We start from the raw sequence: 24440 nt of genomic DNA, 5'->3' as shown, positions 1-24440 counted from the left end.
TTCAAAAGTGCCTAAGATTAACCAGAGCAAGTCTTGCTTTTATCAAATGTTGTAAAATGCTTCAGTAACAGCAAAAAAGTCCTTTCAATGACAGATGTGTAGCAGTTATATTCAAGTCACGTGACTTCCATCTGTTTCTGAGAGATTTCCCATGAGTCAAAGTCACTGACACTGAGATGATGCTGCCACCTGCTGTCAACAGATACTGTGTTGTGTTTGTGTTTGTGTTTGTGTTTGTGTTTGTGTTTGTGTCAGTGACAGCATTATCAAACGAGTCACACTTACAGAAATATAAAAAAGTGTGGAAATAAAAATGATTGATAAAGAAAACCATTATCCTCATGTCATTCTAAACGTGTGTGAGCCCAGGTTTGGATTGCCCAGGTCAAGAAAAGACATAATTAATGCAACAAACAACTGTGTGTGTGTCATATTCTTATGATACAGACATATAGCGTATACAGCTGTGGACCACTTCAACATTATTTTCAGTTTATCTAAATAGGTGCATGTTTACGTAAAACGGTCATTTTTGTTTCATTCTCTGTACTAAATTTCTCAAATTCGAAATGAAATTATTGTTTTTATTTGCATTTATTTGGAACTAATTGAAATGGGACAAACCGGTCAAAATGACAAAAAATGCAATGTTTGCAGATGTTGAACATTGCTGTTGGGTTTGTTTCTGTTGAACTTGAAAGGTGAACTCTTTTTCTGGCTGATAGATCAATTATTAATTTAAAAATACATAAAAACAGAATTGAACCAATAGAGATTTTAATGTGAGTTTTTTTGTCCGAGTGCCAGTGGAGTATTTCTCTTGAGATTGTGTCTGTGGTGATTTGATAGATTTGCTGTCATGAGGTAAAGGAAGAGTTTGGCTCTAGTATCTCTGTCCTCGGGCTATAAGAGAAGATAATCCAGCTGTGTCGGGCATCTGCTGCTGTGAGAATGACCACCTTTCCTCCTCTACACAACACTCACAGCTTTCATCTGATCCGCTGGGTTGTTACTTTGTGGATGGTCATATCCTAGAGGCAGATTTCATCTTTTGACGGGCCGTTCGATACGTCTGGACTGAAACGGGGCTAGGAGCCCTGCAGTGGTCCCGGTGCGCCCGGGGGGGGGGTCTTTCCTAAACATACAGTCAGACTCTGGGTTTGTGTACAGTGTTCACGTCTGTCAGACTTTGAAATCCTCAGTATTGTGGAGGTTTATTGTGTGCATGCTCATCCAGAAAAACCTTTATTTATTTTCTGTAAATTATAAACAGGCTATGGCATTAGTCTAAAGGCATTATAATGATTTTATCATATTACTATTGGTGACATTTTATATAAAGAATCATTAAATTAATCAATTAACAAAGAAAAACACACATGTACAAAACTCACATATACAAAAACATATACATATAGAATGCATGTTTCATGCAGTTTGCGATCTGATTTTTTTTTCTTGTAAATATAAATGGGATTCACACAAAACATTTTCCAAAACCGTCCATGTCACATGTGTGCAAATGTTTTTGTGAATGTGAAATTCATGTTGTCATTTCATTTTTTCTGTAGAGATAAGTGACAACAAGACCATAATAAGGACTATAGTGAGTGTATCATAAAAACATATTCATACAATAATACGATAATTATATATGAATCAATATGATATGATTCATCATAAATCTGATTGTAATCATATATTTAACCTCATGTTCTCTCTTCTCGTTTTCATTCTGTTAAAGTGAGTCGGAACCGGAGCTGTGCTTTGCTTTGCTTGTGTCCGATGTCACATGTTGTGTATTACAGAAGAGAAAAAAATCATACGTCATGACGATGACGTAAATAATTACATCATTTTTTATTTGGGACGAAGCATTGGGTGTAGTTCAAATGTTGGTCGGCAGATGGTGATATTCTTTCATCTTTGACGTGATGAGGTTTGTGCTGTGCTGTGCAATCTAATCACTCTTGTTACTCTGGCATCGTCTTGCTCATCTCAGTACAGTCTGATGCTTGTCATTCATAGAGTTTTGTTGCGTCAATTATTGCCTTTTGGGTTTATGCAGATAATTTCCTATAACAGCAGAACAGTTGTTCGGTGCATTATTGTTTTGCTTGTGGTAGTAGCTAATTACGTCAAATTTGGATATAATAACACACAAGTGCTTATTACCGTAGTTGATTGTGTGTCTGTGTTATGGTTATTTTTTACAGATGGATCATAATCTGACCTGAAGTTTCTGTAGTCAGTTGCAAATTAATCTAAATGGTTTGAGGAACTAACAGAACTGAGATGAAATGAAACTGCATGAGCTATATCTCTGATTTACTTTCATTCTCTAATTCCTCTTTACAGCTGGTGTAGTACTGTTTCGTTTCTGCTGAAAAAGCACATATTCAATTTTACACTTACAACCAATATAGTGTGACAACATAACCCACTACTTGTTAAATAAACAGTAGATTTAATTTTGTGGAATAATGGTAACGGTATCATAAAGTATATTTTCATTCAATTCAATTCCATTCCATTCATTTCTATAGCGCTTTCCACAACTGCGCGTTACTGAAAAAATGATCAAATACATAGGAAGAGTTTTTTTTTCGAAAACTCCGTTTTTAAAAGATCATGTTTTTATTATGTTATCATGTTTTTATTGTGTTTTATTGTGTTAGTTAGCTGTATAAACCAACTGCAGTTTGATTGATATTAACTAGAATGCACAATAAAAAAAACATTTCGAGTCATCTCATTTTGGAAATACACTTCATATTTTTGTAGACTATATTTACATAACATAAAGTTAACGACTATGGCAACAACAGGCAGTCAGACAGGATCAGAATAACGCTGAGCAGTGTATACTATAGCTAGGGTTTAGTCTCCGGGTGTATGACGTCAGTAGAGAAGCCCCGCCTCCCGCACAGTCTCGCGCTCAGCACGCAAACGCTCCAAGCTTGAGTGAAACTGTCCACCGCGCTCCTTCACTTCCTTTACCATAAACATCGACAGCGCGGCTGGCTCTGCGTCGGAAGAAACGCGTTGGGTCGCGTCGGCTCGAGAGGACATGGCCCAGAGGTAGCGCGTCAGAAACCAACAGCGCATGAGGCAAAAACAAGCGGTGGAGACGCGGGCGTCGCACGCGAACGCGCTGACAGCTCTTTAAAGCCTTCGCAAAAGTTTCGCTGACGCGCTCGTGACGTCGCAGCGCGTCAAAGCGACGCTTCCCGTCCGCGTGTCTGTTAGTTAGTTAGTTTGTTTGTCAGTTCGCGGTCGTTGTGGCATGGGCGCGAGACAGAGCAGCCCCGCTGCTGCCAACGGGCGGACGCGCGCGTACTCGGGCTCGGATCTGCCGTCGGGCGACGGCAGAGCGGCGGCGGTGATGAGGTATTACCATCACGGGGCCGCAGGTGCGACATCGGCGTCCTCTTCGTCATCGGCCGCGGCGGCTCAGTTTTTCGGCCATAGGACTCGATCTGAGGGGGGTGTCGGTACCGGTGGCCCGGCCGTTAGACCGCAGTCGAGCATCAATATACCGAACTCTGGAGCGTACAGTTCACAGGAGTCCGGTAACAGCACGCCGGAGGAGAGAGAGAGGACAACCGGGACTCCAAGACTGTTGATCGGATCTTTACCTGCTCACCTGTCGCCGCATCTCTTCGGAGGTGAGACGCAGCTGTCATTTAATAACACGCAAACTTCACGCGATCCGTCACATGTAGGGCTGCTGTCTTGTGTGGTGTGTTACATGTAAAGCCAGTTTGTCACGTGTAAATCTGAAATGTCACGTTGTCATGTAAACCTCATGTACTGGTAGGAACGAAATGGTGTTAATATGTAAGACATGTCAAGTCATCTCAACTGCTCTATAGTAAATATGTGTCTGTGTTCTGCTCCACACGTGTTTTGTTTTTGAGAGGACCGTCTCTAGAAAATAGTTTTACACTCCTGTAGTCATGACCTGAATTTGATTTGGTGAAACTCTGGGAGGAAGTCTGCTTGAGTCCGGTCTAAGGTCTTGATCTTCACTGTCGTGGTAAAGGACTGTTGTTGGGTAGTTGACACACATGTCAAGTTACAGCATGTCACATGTTGTTCTTTCTCTAAACCGTTTTGAAACTCTCACTTTATTGTGTTTGTGTTCTTGCTGAACGTGCAGTTTTTGTGGTTTCATAATAATTGACAGAACACATGCAGTATTGTTTCAAATGACCGTGAAACCTGAAATGGTCACAGTCGCATAGTGTTATCTCTTATACATTCGTTATGTTAACCTAAAAATGACATTAAGCTCACGTGCATGAAGTTTGTCGAATACTCACGTTCAATCCCCCATGATTGTGATGTTAAGGGTCACACTAACTTTAATGATTATTATTAATAGATCAAACCTTATGGTTTGAACCTACGGCCTTGCCGGCCCAGATTTTTAAGCAGGTGACCACCACCTGTTGCGAGTGAAGAAAATATTGTTTTGATGTCTCATTGGTTACATTTATTCATTTGGCAGAATAAGTTTGGTGAAACTTAAAAGGACAGTTCACCTAAAAATCATCATTTACTCACCCTCAGATTCTTCCAAACCTGTATAAATGTCTTTGTCTTTGTTGCTGAACACAAAGGAAGATATTTGGAGGAATGTCTGTAACCAATTCTTACAAATATCTTCCTTTGTGTTTAGCAGAACAAAGAATTGTATACATGCACGGAACAAATAAATGATGTCAGAAATGTCACTTTTGGGTGAACTGTCCCTGGATGTGATAAACCTCACAAACATATCAAATGACTGTATTTTCAGTATTTTTTAATTTTTATTCTGTGTAGTGTTATTTGTATGCACCATGGGTCTGAGGTGTTCGATTTCAATCCTCTTTATGTTTGTACTGTACATGTGGCAGAATTGACAATAAAGCAGACTTTGACTTGATGAAATGTAGTGCAGTTGTGCTGCAGATGCACGACACGTCAGAGGAAGCTTGTGGTTGAGAAATTCTGATCAGGTGTAAAGAACAGCGTGTAGGTCGGCTGTCACGTGGCTCTTGTGTTTGTTGTGTTTCTGGGAAATTGCTCAATAATCTGATGTTTATAAACGGGTCGTTTTGACAAGTGTAAGTAATGAGACCATGTCACACCCTTTAAACCTTTGAAACCTGTCGACAACACCGGTAACGCACCATATAAACTTCATACAAATAATTGTTTGATTTTAAGGGAATAAAGCCTGGAGTAAATAGGGCTGTTAACATGTTTTTACAGGGCTGTACGTTAACTTTTTTTGCTAAATGCACCGGTGCTACAGAGGTTCAGAGTTTTTTTAACACAGGCCAAACAGTTGTAGCACAAGTATACGTCTGGTATCATCTTTAACAAAACACAAGTGCAGGTCATCACATAAATAGACACGTAACTGAAAAAGGACATTAATGTAGAAATTAAGGCCATATCATTTTTAGTTTTTACTAAATTCGAGTTTCGGATTTTCAATGCTCTACTATACAGTAGTAAATACATTTGTCCATAAAAATACTGTATACTATAGTATTTTACTACAGTAGTCGGCAGTAAAATTCTTGTGTACTATAGAAAAATTGAACCATACTATAGTAAATATTAAAGTATACTAGTGTTTACTTTAGTTTATAAATGTATTAAAAGTTAATTATTTTATCATCTGGTTCAAATTAAGCGGACTTATATTTTGGCGGGTCGTTGCGAAGACACTTTAGCTTCAGTGTGTTTGACAGTAGCTTCACTCAAATGAAGCTTGTAAAATAAATGCTTGAATGCTTGTAAAATAAACATAAAACAGCTCTGTGGATGAAGTTCATGTGTTCATGTCCTCGTATAGTAAGATACAGACAAATCCACGAGTGTCACGCTTGTAACGTGTTAAAGTGTGCAGCTCATTCACTCACAGACACGCAGAACAAGCAGAGGACATGTTTAAATAGTAGAATTCCGCTTTCGTGATTCCTTCCATGTTTTCCCACATCGTGCAGATCATAGGGCTCTAGATCAATGTACTTGATGCAGCCGGAAAACAAGTTTTAATTGCAAAACGAAATAAATAGCGGTGCGCCATAATTTAACCTCACACACGAACAAACACAACAACAAACTCACTTCACATGAACACTGCAGTCACCTGCCAAACTGTATCGCACGCGTGCTACACTATTACATTTATTCAGACCACAGACCGTTGTTTATATGTCGCACAGGCCTGTTTGATTTTGTGTCATTGCTTTCATGACATATTCAATTCATAGTTTACCCACATAATTGTAATGGACAAATGTCTGTAATAGAAAAACTATAATAATGTACTTTACATTACATCATGTTTTTTATATTGGGTGATTTGAAAAATGAAAAATCGTTCAAAAACTGTTTAGTGAGAATTTGAAGTGAAATTCACTTAGTGAATGTCTGTGTAAGTGAATCTTTTATTGTGGTGAAAAATGTGCTTGAAAACGTCATGAAAATAAAAGGCACAATGCTCCTGAAATAGGCTTTATTTACATGATGTGAGATTGTTTTGTGTTCGAGTGAGTCAGACATGTTTGTCACATGTCGGTGTGTGTTTAGTGGAATATATCATCATTGTTTCTTGCATGCAAACGTTGGTTTATTCAAATCCAGTAGAAAGGCAGTGGGGTGGAATTTCCCCAGCCGTTGGGAAAGGCCTGGATTGAACTTTAATGGCCTAACAGGCTGAGAAGAATTCTCGCTGCTGATTGAAGTTAATCTTTAAACGTTATTGAACCGTTTAAGTGTGTCCTTGTAACACTGTGGATAAATGCAAGAGAGCTAAAACTCTCCAAATGTTATCTTTTAACATCTTTTATCATCTGTTATCTTGTAACAGGCGACTTTATATATCACATGATGTATCGCACTCTTATAAAGCCATGATGAGCATTTAGCTGGTTATTATTAATAACAAGCATCTTTTTGACGTCTTTTAGAAGAGTTATCAAAACCTCCCAGAACACATTAACTTTAGTTTGAAATGTAATATTTACACAGTAATGTGCATGTGTCTCAATCAGTGTTGGGTGTAACTAGTTACTAAGTAATTAGTTACTGTAATTTAATTACTTTTCCCTTGAAAAAGTAAAGTTAGGGATTACTCTTATTTTGTCTGTTATTTAATTACAGTTACTTCTGATGTAATTAAACTAAATACTTTGTGTAATATATGTGACCCTGGACAACAAAACCAGTCTTAAGTAGCACGGGAACATTTTTAGCAATCGCCAAAAATACAGGGTATGGGTAAAAATTACAGATTTTTCTTTTATGCCAAAAATCATTAGGATATTAAGTAAAGATCATGTTCCATGAAGATATTTTACAAATGTCCTACCGTAAATGTATAAAAACGTTATTTGTGTGAGTGGATGGCCTGCTACAGTGCCTCTGATTAACAACTTCAAAGGCAATTTTCTCAATATTTTGCTTTTTTTGCACCCTCAGATTCCAGCTTTGTAAATAGCTGTTGTTCCGCCAGATATTGTCCTATCCTAACAAACCACATATCAATAGAAAGCTTTTTTCTTCAGCTTTCAGATGATGTAAAAATCTAAATTTTGTAAAATTGACCCTTAAGACTGGTTTTGTCGCCCAGGGTCACATATGTGTGTGCAATAGTGGAACTGACATTAAAATTCTAACTTTAAAGTCCGTACTTTAATGTATAATTCTCACAATTGTAACACTTCGGTCAGTTAATAACACTACTTTATGTAGTTTATATTATTTATTTGAATGAATTAAATAAGCCGTTTCATGTCTATCCTTCAATCAGTAACTAATAAAGGTTGATAGGATATAGAAAGTATTTAGTAATAAGTAATTAAATACTTTTTGGAGAGAGTAACTTGTACAGTAATCTAATTACACTAATGAATATGTAATTAGTAACTAGTAATTAATTACTTTTTCAGAGTAACTTACCCAACACTGGTCTCAATGACGTACAGTCACCCCCGTCGATTTGTTTTTTTGGTCATCGCTGACACTTTCAGATGTTGTAATGTTTGCACAGCTGGTAAATCAGAATATTGAGGCAAAGGATGTAAAAGTTGAAGTGACTGGTCAGGCCAGTAGCGTGAGTTTGTTTGACCAATGGCAGATAGGGGAGTGGCATTGTTTTGGTTTTGCGAGTCTTTTTTTTGCTGAGCAATTATCATAAGACCAAAAATTTTAAATTTAGCTTTTATTTGCGTTCAGTGAAGTTTTTCTCCCCAATCCATAAACACCTGTATGAAAGCTCAAGTAACAGGTGCACCTGCCCGATGACTTCAGAATCCAGATGTGACCTCTGCTGGAAACCGTACACACACGCTCTGTGGACACATGACACGTGTAAACGTAGAACACACACTTCTCTTTCTCTCCTGTATTAAAACAGCACAAGTTTAAAGAAAATAACTCAATGATTTCTCTTGTGTTTCTGTTTTTATGCAAGTTTCTCTGAAAAAGTAATTAATTACTAGTTACTAATGACATATTCAATAGTGTCATTAGATTACTGTACAAATTACTCTCTCCAAAAAGTATTTCATTACTTATTACTAATTACTTTCTATATCCTACATCAACCTTGATTGTTAAGTGATTCAAGGATAGACATGAAACGACTCTTTTAATTCATTCAAATAAATAATATAAAACTACATAAAGTAGTCTTATTAACTGACCAAAGTATTACAAATGTGAGAATTATACATTAAAGCACAGATTTTAAAGTTAGACTTTGAATTTTGATGTCATTTCCACTACTGCTCACACACATATATTACACACAGTATTTAGTTTAATTACATCAGAAGTAACTGTAATTAATTTACAAAAAATTAGAGTAATCCCTTACTTTACTTTTTCAAGGGACAAGTAATTCAATCACAGTAACTAATTACTTGCATTACATTTACATTTATGCTTTTGGCAGACGCTTTTATCCAAAGCGACTTACATTGCATTAGGTTATACATTGTTATGCTATACTTAGTAACTAGTTACACCCAACACTGAGCACATATGTGTATATTAGTATTGTTGGTGATAGAAATGTTTGTAATCTAGATTATAATGTTTTAAGCTTAGTTCAAGTCCTTAACTGTGCAGTGACCGTACAAGAGTACAGAATGACACGACTTGTGAAAAAGAGAAATATGTATTGAGTGGAAATATTTTTCCGAGCTGGATTTGGGAATTGACCTACAGTAGGGAAACTTACACTTGGACTTTGGCTGAGAACAGGTCGGTGGTTGTGGGCCGGTTGCCGTGTTTCTGCGGCGTGACGGTGGGTCAAACTCCACATCTTAATGAATAAACCACTTCTGCATTACTCCACCATCTAAATTTCCATCTCAAGCAATCTCTACATCTCACAATGCATTCAATCGTTCAGTTTTTCTAGAAAAAAATGAAATTAATATAAAATCCAACCGAGGTTGTCTTGTTGCAGATGCTTGCATGTATGCGCTTGAGGATGCTTTTCTATGATCGGTTTTCTGTTAGTCTGATACCTGATCTGAAAAGAGTTGTGTTATGTTGATCAGAGATCAGGTTTTTCCTGTGCTAAAGGCTAATTATAGATCCGTTCCTTCACCTCCGTTTGACACCGTGATGTTTGTGAGTCAGCAGGCCACCTCTCATTTCTCCTGCCGTCGATTCTCAAGGCTGAGATGTTTTATGAGGCGTGTATGCGCAAACGATGCCCGACCATCTGGGAATGGATAGTCGATGTCCCACCCGGCTGCTGACAGACTGCTGCGCGTTTGACGAGAGAATCAATCCACCCTGACTTTTATCACGCGCTGGGGTCTCTAACAGACAGCTTTAAATCAGTTCCACAGGGATTCAGCCACGACCCTCCCATACTGACCTGCAGGTCAGGGGTCACTGAGGAGTGCCTGACACACAAAAATAAGAACAACAAAATATACAATTCAGTTTTGATGAACTGCTTTTCTAACCACACTTTTTAGCCACACTGTAATATCAGTTATTACATTTTACTGTAATGTCCTCTTTCTCCAAACAGCTACTTGGTAGGGCGGTAAGATGTATCAAAATTCTCAAAATGTCTCAGATGTGCATATCGCTATGGGAAAAAAATCGATTCACATATGAATATCGATTCAATCTGCTAGCGAATCGATTCACAAATTTCAAACATTTTTACAGAGTGCACACCTCACAGCGGAGCATACAGGAGCAGTAGAGAAAGAGAGAAAACCAAAGCTGTGTCCCAAATGACATACTATACGCTATGCACTTAAATTATGCACTATGCACTCAACCATCTAGTGTATGAATTTCAATACTATGAATGAATACTAAACGGTTTTATACTAACCGGAAGTATATCGCTTTCCCAGACGAGCGCAAATGTGTGTGAATAAAAATCAATTTGTGCATTGTACATTTAATGTAGTTTTCATCTGTTTGTCTGTCAGCATGACTTCAGTCATCATCAGATTGAAGCGTTATCACTCTGCAGGAGAGTTTTGCTGGAGCAGCTAGCTCCGCCTCCCTTCCGCTACCTAAGCCAAACTGTGACCGTTGAGTGCGTGAAGTGTCCGCAGTTCCACACTTCATGTTTTCGGTTGAATAAGTGCATCATCCGGGTACTTAGTGCACTTCTTTTTGAAGAATTTTTAATGTGAACGCACTACTCGCACTATTTATACTACGAAATGGCGTAGAATAGTGCATAAGTGCGCGATTTGGGACGCACCTTAAATACGTTCAGCTCTGTAGGACTAAACTGCAAGATAAACGAAATACATTTTTAGGGTGGTCTTTCTCTGCATCTGCTCTGTGCAGTGAGCAAGCGGCAGGGAGAAACGGCGCATTCAATTTACTAAACCGTAGCTGACTTGTCGGTAACTCCAAAATACCTTTTTCTATAACCTGTCACTGTTTAGACTTAAAGACCCAGTGAAATCAAAACAAATGTTTTTTTCCTTTTATTAAAAATGAGTGAGCCTTAAGGACGTCAATAAACTGATATGCTATTAAGCGCTGACAAAATTCGCATTTAGGAGATATAACCGTTCAAAACTGACAGTCTGGCTCGTGCGCTCAAACAAATCTAGAAATGCCATGACATCACGATACACTTCAGCCTCTCGTCAAATCTGCTTTAGAATTCAACTATTCAGTGTAAACATTAATATTAAATTCTTCGAGAGGTTGCATGCGAGTGTCCTCCGGTTAAGAGGCACGATAGCACAGAGCTGATCGCATGCGCGATCATACGCGCAAATCCGCTGGGAAAACAAAACGTCTCTGACGTCCAACGTAAATAACAATCTTCAAATGACACATCATCACTGGTAACACTGATCTTCCTATTCTTTTCGATAGACTTTTACACACGCTGTTAAATGTAGCTTTGCCAGGCTGTCTGACTGTGATCCGTAAATGAAATGCTATTGTTTTTTTTTTAAGGGGGCGGGGTCACTCGATGTCTCGCGCTCTCTGCATTTTTCAGTTGAAATTACATCAACATATCAAATGATGCTGCGCGTTCCAAGGCATCGCAGTGGGCCGTTAAGAACATGAACATACTTCTGTAAATTTGCACTGTTTGTTAGCCAGACGGACACGCTGGGTGCTCTGCACGGGACTAATACACTAATATTGGTAAAATAACCGCTCTTTTAATGTATGTGTGTATGATGATTTTTGACTGTCGTTTAACATGCAGCACTTATGAGTCGCTAATGAGTTGTTTTAAAGGGGAACTCCGGCCAAAAAAGAAAATTCTGCCATTAATTACTCACCCTCAAGTAGTTTAACATCCCCAGGACCTCTGTTTTTCCCCAGAATGCAAATTATGTTCGGAGTTCCCCTTTAATGTCTGACTGCAGAAGACGTCAATGAGAATGGCTTTACTGGCACTCAGTTGTATTAAAATACAATATGTGACAGTTCTAAGAGTAGAAGCCAACGTACCAACAGTAGTCTGACTCTGAGCGCAAACGTGACGCGATGACATCTTAAATCTTAAATATGCTAAGTAGTAGGGCTGTCACGATAAACCAACGATAAATTTCACGTGATTTATGCACAGCTTTTGAGTGAAGTACGGAAAATGCTGCTGCATCCGAAAGCCAGAGGGCGCTCTTGTGCGGAAACTCCAAATACGCACTGCAGAAGAAGACCATGACACCTTCTAGAATCTAGGAAATGCCTAAGGACATGTTTTTATCACTGATCCTCAATCCTCCTCAGGTATGTTTATGATAATAAAGTATATTTATAATGATCATGTTTGACGGGTGTTGCTTTTTCAAATGCACATTATAAGCGACTCAAACTCACACTGCTTTTAGATCGAGCAGCATTTCTACTGATCCCAGAGACGTGCTTCACGGACAAGCTACACGCATTAAAAAATATATCGACACATTGCATATCGCAGCCAGCTCGATTACAATAGGATTTAGTGGTATCGCGATAAATTATCGTGCAGCCCTACTAAGTAGTACATCAAGAATCGATTCTGAGTCGAATTGTGAGGGACCAAACTATTCCCACCCCTATTTTTAATTCTTCAAAAGTTTAGGGTTAGGGTAGAGCGTGTTATTTTCTCTCCAGAAAGAATATGAAACATTTGTTTAGTTCTTCATTTTTAAATGTTTAATTATAATTTGAAAACTTAAAACACTATTGCATAATCTAGCATTATTTCTGAATATCACATTTTATTTAAATATTGTGCAGCTTTAGTTTTTGTTTTTTTGCAACAGTGACTGTTTGATTGGACTGATGGCTCTTGGTTGAAGAGTGGTCTTTACTTATTTATTTACTTTTGTCTAAACAAACAAATTAATGTCAGGATATATTTGAGCTTTAAGACTGTTGAATATGTGTCTGAATGTTGAAGGGTCTTGTTTGAACATGTGCTCATAGACTCGTAGTCTCCTGCTGTGGCACGACTGACCCACGTTGCTTCTGAAGGTATTTGCGCAGGTGAAAATGTGGAAAGTTTTTGAGTCTTCACATGCTTCACTGATGAAAGGTGCAGATTTTATGAGACACATGGAGTTATATGTTAGAGTTATTACACAGACAGACTCTCATACGCTGGAGAACTAGCTTAATGTTACTCACGGGAGATGGTAGAGAAACAGCTCTGTGCCTCAGGGTTTGTGTTCGAGCAGGATTAAAGAAACTCCACTGTTTGCTCTTATTTCTTTCCATGAAACACAGGAGAAATTTCAGCTTTGATCCATACAAGAATAATTGCGGGTTAAAGATGGGGTAACATGCTATTTCATGCATTCTGACTTTTTTACACTGTTAAACGTGCTGGCTTCTCATGATTAACATGGTCATCTGGTTAAAAAACGAGTTGGACGTATGATGTAGTATTTCTGTGCTTGATTTCTGGACACTCAATCAGAACATCAGCAAAGCTGTTTTCATAAATCTGAATCACAAGAGCTTTATTGCCAAGTGTGTTTGCACACACAAGGTATTTTCTTTGGCGTTGGAAGCTTCTAGTACACACATTCAACACAGACTAGGCTTAAGGCTAGTCCCAGACTAAAATGAGGTGTGACCTGTCTTAACTTAATATAACTTGCCCAGAAATATCTTAAAATATCTCTGTGCCATTGTTTTGTCTCAGATGCACACCAGTAGTGTATTCTTCTTAGGCATTTTCATAAAAGCGACATAAATATCTTAATTCAACTAAGGCATAGTCCTGGTTTAAGTTAAGCCGTGTCTGTGAAACCGGGCCATTATATTTGTAATTGAGGTCAGTTTCACTTTTCACACTTTATTTTGCGAACACTCTGTACATAACCTTGAGTTTAAATCTAAAGAGATTTGAATTTGATCCTTCTCTTAGTTTACTGGTTGTCATCATTGTCAATCATTTTAAAAGAAATGCACACAGACAAAATCTGACACTCCTGCAGAAGGGTATTAAATGTGACGTTCATCACTCAATAATGTTATTAGATTATTAAAACACTTCACTCTTCTCTAAGTGTGTGTGTGTGTGTGTGTGTGTGTGTGTGTTTGTATCCCGGTGGGGACTTAAACCTGAATGCACACCAACTCATGGGGACTCGTGAAAATTGAGGTCCCCACATGCAAAAAAGCGTATAAATTGTACAGAACGATATTTTTTTATCTGAAAATGCAAAAAAATGTCTATGGTCTTTAAGGGTAAAATACACTTCAAGACCTTTGCTCAGAGTTTCAGTCTGGACTTGTTTCAGAAAGTCTGTGCCAGTCTGCAGATTTGATCACTTAGTGTGTTTCTATCTGAAACTTTCAAAAAGTCTGCAAGTGTGTGATGTCTAGTTTACAAAAACTCTGTTCAGATTTGAAAAGTCTTGTAGTGTATTCCAGCCATTAGGTTTAGGGTTAGGGATAGGGCATTAAAGGCAGGGTAACCGATTTCCGAATTCCGCTTTAGACAACTGAGTCTGGCCGAGTACCAAAACAACCTTGTAGCCAATCAGCAGTAAGGTGCACAGGACGGACATTAGCCGTGCCGAGCGCTGACGAAAGCGTAAGATGGGTGTAGGCTTGTGTCTGTTTTGGTGATTTGAACATCAACAACGGCTAAGAGAAATCGGACACCCCGCCTTTAAATATACACTTACACAAATGTACAGTATAAAAATGATTACGCCTATGGACTGTCCCCACCGAGATCATAAACCAGACTTAAACCTGAATGCACATCAACTTGCGTGCTTGTGTGTGTGTGTGTCCTGCTGAGATCTTTTCTTTTCAGTGTTATATTTGCATGTCTATTATTGACTCGTAATGGGAACTGTACGAAATTTGCAGAAATGAAAATGTCTCTTTGAATAGATTTGTCACGTGAAGAAGATCTTCTCTTCTGCTCGTGATCTGTTGCAAAACTTGTATTTTTATGAAACTCTCTTCTTTATCTATAATACACTCCATTAATACATTATTTATGGATCATGTATGTCTTTGCACAAATAAGGTGTGTTTCACAGTGCACAATCCAGATTCAACTCTCTCATTGGCACACATGATCTCTCTAACATCGCTCATTCAGAGTCACTTGAGCTGGACGGGACCTCTGCCGTGATGTTTCATTTCTCCCTCCATCAGTGCTCTGAGCTTACAGAACATCTACGGCTCATTTGATTGTTTTATTTAAAGTCTTATCAACAGCCAGGTTTGGATGACATTTGTCCTCGTTTAGCCTCTGGAAATGTGTTTTTGCTAAACAAGATTTGTTTTCAAGGTGAACAGCCGGAGTGGCATTATAGATGATGGCATCGTGTCACTGTTCTAGAATCTGTGTGAGTTTGGGTTCTAGTGATCAGAAGAACTGTACTCCCTCATTACATTCTGTGCTCAACATTACAGTGGAAATTACAGGTGGAGCCCGTGGTATTGTCGTCACCTGTTTTGTGTCTGTGATTTAATTTTAGCCCGGTTACGTCAGACATACACACGCACACTTATAGAGCCGCTCTGCAGATGAGATCTCCTGCCTTCTATCACCGTCTGCTTCCAAACACACAGATCTCATCCAGAGAAGACCTGCTGATTAAATCTTTCATAAAGAGACCTGCTGCCTTTACTCTCGTGAGATCCAGATTATCACACGTTACCATCCGCACACAGTCATGATGTGAATCGCCAGGAATTTATAGAAACAGTTCACCACAAAATTCGTCATTTACTTGACATTAGCCGGGTTTCCATCCAAAGTTGCGAATTTAGCTTATGCGCAAAATTGGATTATCGCATAAAAAGTTTGCGAATAAGCACCGTTTCCATCCAACTAGTCAACCGTCACTTTCTAATAAACTGCCACTAAATATCAGTAAGAAAAGTAAGAGAAGCCACTGAATATAATGATTTTCATATATAATAATACTTTCGCAAGCGGACGATTACGAGACACAATAAATGCGTTGCTTTTGTGGATGCCTGCTGTTTGTGAAACACAGTCGTGACAGTTCTAAGAGGCAATTACAGAAATACCTGAGGACTTTGCTCAGGCGTTTAAGAATGAGCATAACAACATTCTCTGGTTAGTCAGGTTACGCCGTCTCATAGTGCAGTTACGTGACTTTTTGGAGGAATTTATTCGGCAAATGTGTTTCCATCTCCCATTATTGGCATTAACCCTTTTCCGCAAAAATGAAAAACCACCTCGTGCGAGCGTAAAAACCTTTTTGCGAATTAAGGGTTTTTAATTTGAAATTTGGTGTTTCCATCACTCGTTTCTCATGTGAAACTTCAAAATGCTAATAAAACCAGAGTGATGGAAACCCGCTTATTGAAACAGATAACTTTTTTGATGAATTTTTTTACGATACAATAATAATATTTTTGCCCACATGAAAAATACTTCAGTATACTATAGCATTTACTCATTAACTATAGTAAGACACCTAGATACTACAGTGTTTTTGAACCTTACAGAAAAAATCCATAAAAGATGTGGCGTAATGCACAACAATGTTAAGATAAACCAGCATCTCTCCCGCGCATTTTCTGTATTTCTTTTGTTTTTTTACACCTACTGAAATTTAAGATTTTTTATTTTACTAGAACATTTACTTAAATAAAGAAAACAATATAATATACTATAGTTTTTTCAAGTGGGTGTGTCATCATAGTTAATTTAAATTAACTAGACTTTTATTTTGACGGGTTGTCACAAAGACCATTTTAGTACATGTTTGACAGTAGCTTTACTCAAATGAAACGGTGAAATGCTCTTGAAATAAACTCTTATAGCCGCTCTGGAGTGAGCATCCCCATATAGTGAGCTGGTGTAAACAGAAGTGTCATGCGTGAAGTACATGAAACCGTTTGAATCATTCATTCAGATACACGCACAACAGACAGATTACAGATTTATACCACATCTGAATCACTACTGATGTTATTTAAAGCACAAATTGATTTTTATTAGATGTTCAGTGCTATTTTCTGATTAAGAAGTTCAAAATTTGCAAGATTCCGCGCCATTCTGCGTTATACATCAAGTTCCATTTTAATGCCTGGATTTCGTGATTCTGTCTGCGTTTTCTGCATCACGAAAATCATATGGCCCTAAAATAATGACAGGTCATGGTGAGCGATGCTGTCAAGGCCCAAAAATGAGTTTTACTTCATTACGAATTTATTGAAGTCATACTATAATTTGAGGATTTTATGACTTCAGACTTGTCTGTTCGCTCCTGTGGAGTGTGACAGACATCTACCCCAAGAAGTTCTGGTAAAAAAATCTACATTTTATTTAGAAATGATGTCCTAATGTGTATCTTAAACAACACATTTGTCATGTGTGTGACAAGTCATCAGTGCATGTGATCTTCGTTTCATGAGACACACGACACACTAACTTGAAAGTCAAGTTAGTGATGTTGTTGGGATTGCTGTGGACGCAGTATCAGTATTATAACACAGTGTTCTTTACTCATCCACAGAAGAATAAGAGTGTTGCCGTGGGAAAGCCTGTTGCATGTTGGCGGGCTCGTGGGTGTCACTGAGTTTGGCAGCGCATGCAGACGGTAAAGTGTCCGTCTGTGAGATGATCTGACAATACCGTCTCTGTTCTCTGTCAGTCAGCCATCAGAACGCAGTCCAAGTTCATAGATTCAACTGTTCAAATACTTTCATACTAGTTCTTAAAGGGATATTTCACAGCCAAATCAAAATTTCCCCATGTTTTACTCACCCTCAAGGCATCTTAACTGAATATGGTTTTCTTCTGGAAGAATAATCCATTATTATTCTTTTATAAGTTATAATACCACTAGGGATGTAACGATTCACTCAGCTCACGATGCGATGCGATTCACGATTCTGATCTCACGATGCGATTTATTCACGATTTACTCACGATTTATTTTGAAAAAATGAGTTGAAACAAATTAGAAATGAACAACTTCCCTTGCATTATTTCTTAAATGCTTCACGTTTCTTTGTATGATAAAATAATGTTTTATTTCAAATAACAAAACTAAACTGCAATTTTATAACAAATTAATAATAGAAAAAGTCTCTTTAATATAAACAAACTAATACTGTCTGTGCTTTTCTTGGATTTTTTTGCATTTAAGAAATATCAGCATCCACGTTTATGTTTGCAGTGAAAATAGCGGCCCCTGCTGTTCAGAAAATGTATTGCGATTCAGTTCAAGCCTCAACCGATTTGAATCGTCGCTCATTATAACCGATTTTCAACCGGCTCACGGTGAATCGTTACATCCCTAAATACCACGTATCATTTTGCTTCCGAGAGGTAGGATGGGAGTGAATGGGTGTTGATTTTTTGAAGCTCCAAAAAGTGCATCCATCGATCAAAGAACTGCTCGACACGGCTCCGTGGTCTTAACAAAGGTCTTCTGAAGCGAATCCATGCGTTTGTTTAAAATAAATATCCATATTGACAGCTCTATTAACGTTGATGTCTGAATGCGCGTGAACCAGAGGCTTGTTCTTCCGCAGGTGACGCAGGTGTGTCGTAAGTTCCGGTGACGAACGCTGCATTTTTCGTTTTTAGCCAATAGGATGGCGTCTACTCTGGCGGGAGATTTCGTCACCGTCATTTGCCGGATGAACACGCACATTTGTGATAATATTTTTGATACTTTACAGGCTGATGCATTTACACGTGTGTATGTATTCTAGAAGAGAAAGATGATGTGGTGGTTGCTGATTGGCTCTATTAACCTGAAGGCAGGACTTTACAGCCGCTGCGGTTTCTGCAGTTCAAACTAACTTCCACCTGACCTGCACGACCAGTGATGGTGTACCTGCAAATCAAATGTAATTTAAAGCATTTCTAAAATTGTTCTGACAATATAAAACCCAATCTGAGAGTCAGATGAAGAGTGTTGTGGTTTAATACACCCTGCACATTGTGATAGAGAAGATTCATTTCTGTTTATCTTGGCACAAAATCAAGAACGAGGAGTAACAACTGAAACCAGAGCAAATGCACTGTGAAATCAAACTTTGGTTATGTTTATAATGTCATTTTGGTTTTGAGGAGTTCTTCTCTTGCGTGTTAGGGATGTTTAGTGTGGGCCCCATGAACAGCTGTGACTCTCCAATCCTTCTGTTTATAGAACAAATAACCAAAGTCAAGCCCATAAATAACACCTGTAACCATAGCGTCTGTCTGAATAACATTGACATCATTTTATGTAATAACGTCCAGTTTAAAAGCACTTTGTTTGTGTGACTGTGTGTGTGTGTTCTCTCTTTCTCTTAAAGCGGCCCTAACACACGCGGTTTCTGCCCATCTCATATTAATCTTGAGTACCTATAGAGTAGTATTCCGTACTTAGTGTCTTCGAAGAGTCTTTAGTTTGATCACATTTATAAAAGATAGATACAGCTGTAGGATTATTTCCGAAAGCATACGGCGCGTGCGGGGGGGACGGGCAGGCTGAACTAAAGCACGTGCGCACACGTTGCCAACAAAACACAGACATCAGTTTCACTCACCGCGTGCGGTTCATGTCCGCCATCTTTTAGCGCTGGGACGGCTCCATATATCAGTTTCAAACCATCTCTAAATCCAGCGTTATATCCACCGTTTATATAACATTCATCACCCAAATGCAGCGAACAAACAAACACCTGAACTTCTCTCTCTCTCTCTCTCTCCTGCACACAAGAGAAAGTGACGTCTGCGCATGCTCCTTCTCCTGCTCTCCTTGCTGCCGCGTGGGCGTGCCGCGTGCTTTTCCAGGAGAATTGTCCAATAAGGGACTAAGAAAAATTGTTACGAAACAGTTTTATATGTTTGAAAAAAACTTTCCGAAACCTGTACGATCGCTGGGGGAGTGTATCGAGCACAGAAATACTACGTCATACGTTTTTTTGACAAGTTGACCATGTTAAGCATGAGAAGACAGCACGTTTAACATTGTGAAGAAGTCAGAATGCATGACACACCGTTGCAACACCCCTTTAACACAACATGTTTGTTTTCTGTGACAATATCTCTTCGTTATTTCTATAGTGGTTTCATCTTTTCTCATGTTAGTAATCTGGATTGAGTGATTTATTGAATATTAATGATTTTATTTGGTGGTAATTTTGCTCTAAATCTTATTTGACTTCTGCCTCTTTCTCTGCAGATGTTTGCCTTACATGAGAATGTTCCTGTAAACATGATTGAACGGCATTTGTCAAGTCATATTTATTTATATAGCGCTTTAAACGAAACGGGTTGTTTCCAAGCAGCTTTACAGTAATGTTCATGAAATATTGAGAGTGCCTGAAGGAAATTACATCAATTAAAAAAAGTTGTTAAAACAACTGATTTTGTGATACGTTTAAAACCACTTGTGTTAAAAGTAACAAAATCTACACAAAATAACACAATGTGTCAACACAAATAAGTGACAGTGTAGCTTTAGATTTTGTAGTGGGGTGAATTTGGGTATATCGAATCTTTTGACGGTCATCTCATTAGCCGGGTTTCCATCCAAAGTTGCGAATTTAGCTTATGCGCAAAATTGGAATATCGCACAAAACTTTTGCGAATAAGCACCGTTTCCATCCAACTAGTCAACCGTCACTTTCTAATAAACTGCCACTAAATATCAGTAAGAAAAGTAAGAGAAGCCACTGAATATAATGATTTTCATATATAATAATACTTTCGCAAGCGGACGATTATGAAACACAATAAATGCGGTGCTTTTGTGGATGCCTGCTGTTTGGGAAACACAGTCGTGACAGTTCTAAGAGGCAATTACAGAAATACTTGAGGACTTTGCTCAGGCATTTAAGAATGAGCATAACAACATTCTCTGGTTAGTCAGGTTACGCCGACGCCGTCTCATAGTGCAGTTACGTGTCTTTTTGGAGGAATTTATTCTGCAAATGTGTTTCTATCTGGGGTAGTTGTGGCCTAATGGTTAGAGAGTGGGACTCGTGACCAGAAGGTTGCTGGTTCGATTCCCAGGGCCGGCGGGTAACAACTGAGGTTCCCTTGAGCAAGGCACCTGACCCCTACTTGCTCCCCGGGCGCTGCAGTGATAGCTGCCCACTGCTCCGGGGGTACGTGTGTTCACCACTTGCTGTGCGTGTGTTCACTACTCTCTGGATGGGTTAAATGCAGAGGTCACATTTCGTTGCCTTGTACTTGTACATGTGCAATGACAATAAATTGAATCTAAAATCTAACCCTTTTCCGCAAAAATGAAAAACTACCTCGTGCGAGCGTAAAAACTTTTTGCGAATTAAGGGTTTTTAATTTGAAATTTGGCGTTTCCATCACTCAGATGGAAACCCGCTTACTGTCAAAGTGTAAATGTGTAGAGAAGTTTACAGTCGTGAAAAGGATGTGTTATTTATTAAGAATTTTGATTTGTTGGTGAACTGTCCCTTTAAATATTCAAATATGATGTCAGCAGTAAACATCATATTATAGTAATGTAACGGCTGATATTCTATGAAGTTCTTAAATATTCATTCAGCAAAACTTTCTACTGCAGTGAATGTGTTGCCCAATCGTGTTTCACAATCTGTAGTGTAATTAATGCCGTGTGTTTTGCTCTCGCATGAAAACAGATGTTCAAACAAAATAAACACCGCAGAAGAGCTTTGATTCAGCTCGATGTTGGACCGACACCTTTAGCCTGCTGAATCAATCTTCAGTGTTTTCATGAGAATAAATGCATCTGCTGAATAAAAGTGTTTTTGTGGTTCTTGTCCTCTGAGATATGAGATAAAGGGTCTTTTTCGTCTGTACGTTTGTGCAGAAGGTAGCTTTCCTGTGGCTCAGTGGTTAGACCATGGTACCAGCAATGCCAAGGTCATGCGTTGGATCCCAGGGGCTTACACGTAGTCCGAAACAAATGTACAATACAATGTACATTTGTAATGTAAGTCGCTTTGGATTAAAGTGTCTGTCAAAATGCGTAAATGTAAATAATAATTTACAGTAATAATACCCAGCGTACAGTGAGCGACGTACAACATGACACAGAGAGCAGACGGGGACGTGTTGAGTTTCACTTTCACATTTGTGTGTTGTTTAAATAGGTTTTGTGTACACCCTTAAAAATAAAGGTGCTCAAAATGTTGTTTACAGCGAACCATCTCTTTCTTACTTTTTTATCATCTTGTAGCGGTTTTAGCTGCATGTTAAAATAATGATGAGCTTAGCTCACCAAATATGATTCTCCACCAGATCTATCTAGATCACATCCATGAAATGAGTTATTTAAAACGTCAATTTCAGTCAAGGAATTAGTTTAGCTCAAAGTAAAATACGTATAATAATCGTTATTAAATATACATATTTTCCAGTCTCTTATTGGTAATATAAAGTATAACAATACTTGTATGTATTCGTCCAGCGAATGCCTCGATGATATTATACACTTAACGTTATCTCATGGCCATAAGTAACGTGACTTTACCAAACAGATTTAGAGCAAAGGTAGCGTAAATCAAACACAGTTAAAGGGACCAATTATATGAGCTGAGCACAGAAAACCCGTCACAAATGAATATATGGTTGTTTATTAAACTCTACTCTACATGGTAAACATAATGACGATCGCATAAACACAAACAATACATGAGTTCTTTGTCCACTCAACAGCTAATTTGCATCTTTATGACCTAGCAGTTTAACAAAATACCAGTCCAAATTATAACATAATGAAAATAAAGTGTTCTATGGTCACACAATATATATAAACAAGGCGGAATTGTAAAGACAAGCATTTAGGTATCAAATATGCTAAGGTTTGAATTGCATCAAGTCATGATTCGTTCGGATGTACGAATACAAACAAAGCCTGAATTAAACTTGCCTATTTAACAGTTACAGATTATTTAAAATGGCAAGAGCGCCAACATATAACCTAGATATTTACATATATTTATAGAAAAGGACAGTTTAGTGTAGTTTTGTCAGAGAAGTTTCTCTGGATAAACTACAGGTGAGACAAAACAGAGAGACTTCACGCTAATTATACACGTCTAAATTGATTCTGTGTTTTCTGTGAACTACGGCTCTTTGATCAGTAGGAAGTACTGCTTCATCTAAAATCACTACGAGATTGAGTCGTTTATAACCTGCATTTGAAAAAGCAACACTCGTCAAACATCATCATTATAAATATACTTTATTATCATGAAATTACCTGAGAACAGCGATAGAACATCACCACTGGCATTTCCTGGAACTGTGTCGTTCTTCTTCTGTGTCCCATATACAGAGTTTCTGTGCAAGAGCGCCCTCTGGTTTTCGGATGTTGCGGCTCCCAGCCCTCTGGACTTTCTCTTTTATCATCAGTTGACATCTTGTTGCTATTGTTTGTGTTATGTTCTGTGTGTTATAAGTTTTGCCTGTGAGACAGATGTTCGTCCATGTGGCTGAAGCAGCAGAGTTTGTCTGTCATCTGCTGTTTTTTGTCAGTGGCACTTTTAATCCACATCTCTGTCTGTAAATGTTTGTCACAAGATCATCACGGGTCGATGACGCGCTCCAACTCTTTCTGTGTCCAGCTGCTGGTGAATCACATCAGTGTGTCTGCTGTACAGAGAGACGGCACAGCTGAATTAGAATAGTTTACATTCATTACATCCGACAGATTCACTGAGTCTGTGTGAGACAAACTCAATTACTGAACTTAAAGGTCTCCTCAGACGAGCACTTTCAACAAGTTGGTATGATTTATTAGGGTCTTCATGAAATGTCTGGAACATATTTTGCTTAAAAACACTCAATGGCTGTGTAAACAAAACCCTTCTTGCCTCGTCAAAAACAGCTATGCTCACAGCAACCCGTTTTGGTGCATGTCTCTTTAAATGATCCTCTGCAGTTAGTTTCATCTTAAACGTCTCAAACCATTCGTCCGGAGACAAGAAAATCAGTCTAAAACAGCTAATGCGCTTACGTTGTGCGTGTATGCTTACCTAAAATCCACGGAATCCACTGCAGATCTCGGCGGAATTACATGGATTTTAGCGCTTGTCGTTGACGAGTTATAACGTTACACACACAACTTGAGAGCTAGTTTGCTGTGACAGATTTTTCAGCCTAAGGACGAATGATTTGAGACGTTTAAAACGAAACTAACCCCAGTGTTCGCCCCTGTTCAACAAAACAAACAGCTTGCCGCAGCTGAACATATTAACGCACATAATGTATTAACATTCATACAGCTAAACTCCACGTGTCCATCTTCACTATATACAGTAAGTTTAACACTGGCTTTGAATGTTCTATTTAGCCCGTGACTGACTTAGCTCCCTTCGCTATCATATGCTAATGTTATTCTCCTATATATACGGTACATTTACGTCAATTCAGACTGTTGATAAATATTACTTACATCGGCAGTTTTGTCTCGTTCAGTCGGTCTCGATCCCTCTTGAGGAACATCTTTGAAGCTAATCCTGCTTGTACT

The 24440-nt window shown here is 38.5% G+C and overlaps 1 protein-coding gene across 2 annotated transcripts in view; it reads left to right on the top strand.

Annotated features, from left to right (window-relative positions):
- The first annotated feature begins 2857 nt into the window (after positions 1 to 2857).
- Positions 2858 to 24440, top strand: part of znrf2b (zinc and ring finger 2b) — a 44736-nt gene continuing 23153 nt past the window's right edge. For both annotated transcript variants that reach the window (XR_008963380.1, XM_057340260.1), the window contains exon 1: positions 2858 to 3668. Coding sequence is in view for 1 of the 2 variants with exons in the window: in XM_057340260.1 (XP_057196243.1) it covers positions 3287 to 3668 (382 nt within the window). In the remaining variant the exon portion in view is untranslated. The remainder of the gene's footprint in view (positions 3669 to 24440) is intronic.

The sequence above is a fragment of the Triplophysa rosa genome, linkage group LG8 (genome assembly GCF_024868665.1).
Source record: "Triplophysa rosa linkage group LG8, Trosa_1v2, whole genome shotgun sequence".
Taxonomy (NCBI): Eukaryota; Metazoa; Chordata; class Actinopteri; order Cypriniformes; family Nemacheilidae; genus Triplophysa; species Triplophysa rosa.
The sequence above is the reverse complement of the archived record's forward strand: the minus strand, read 5'-3'. Positions and strand labels throughout refer to the sequence as shown.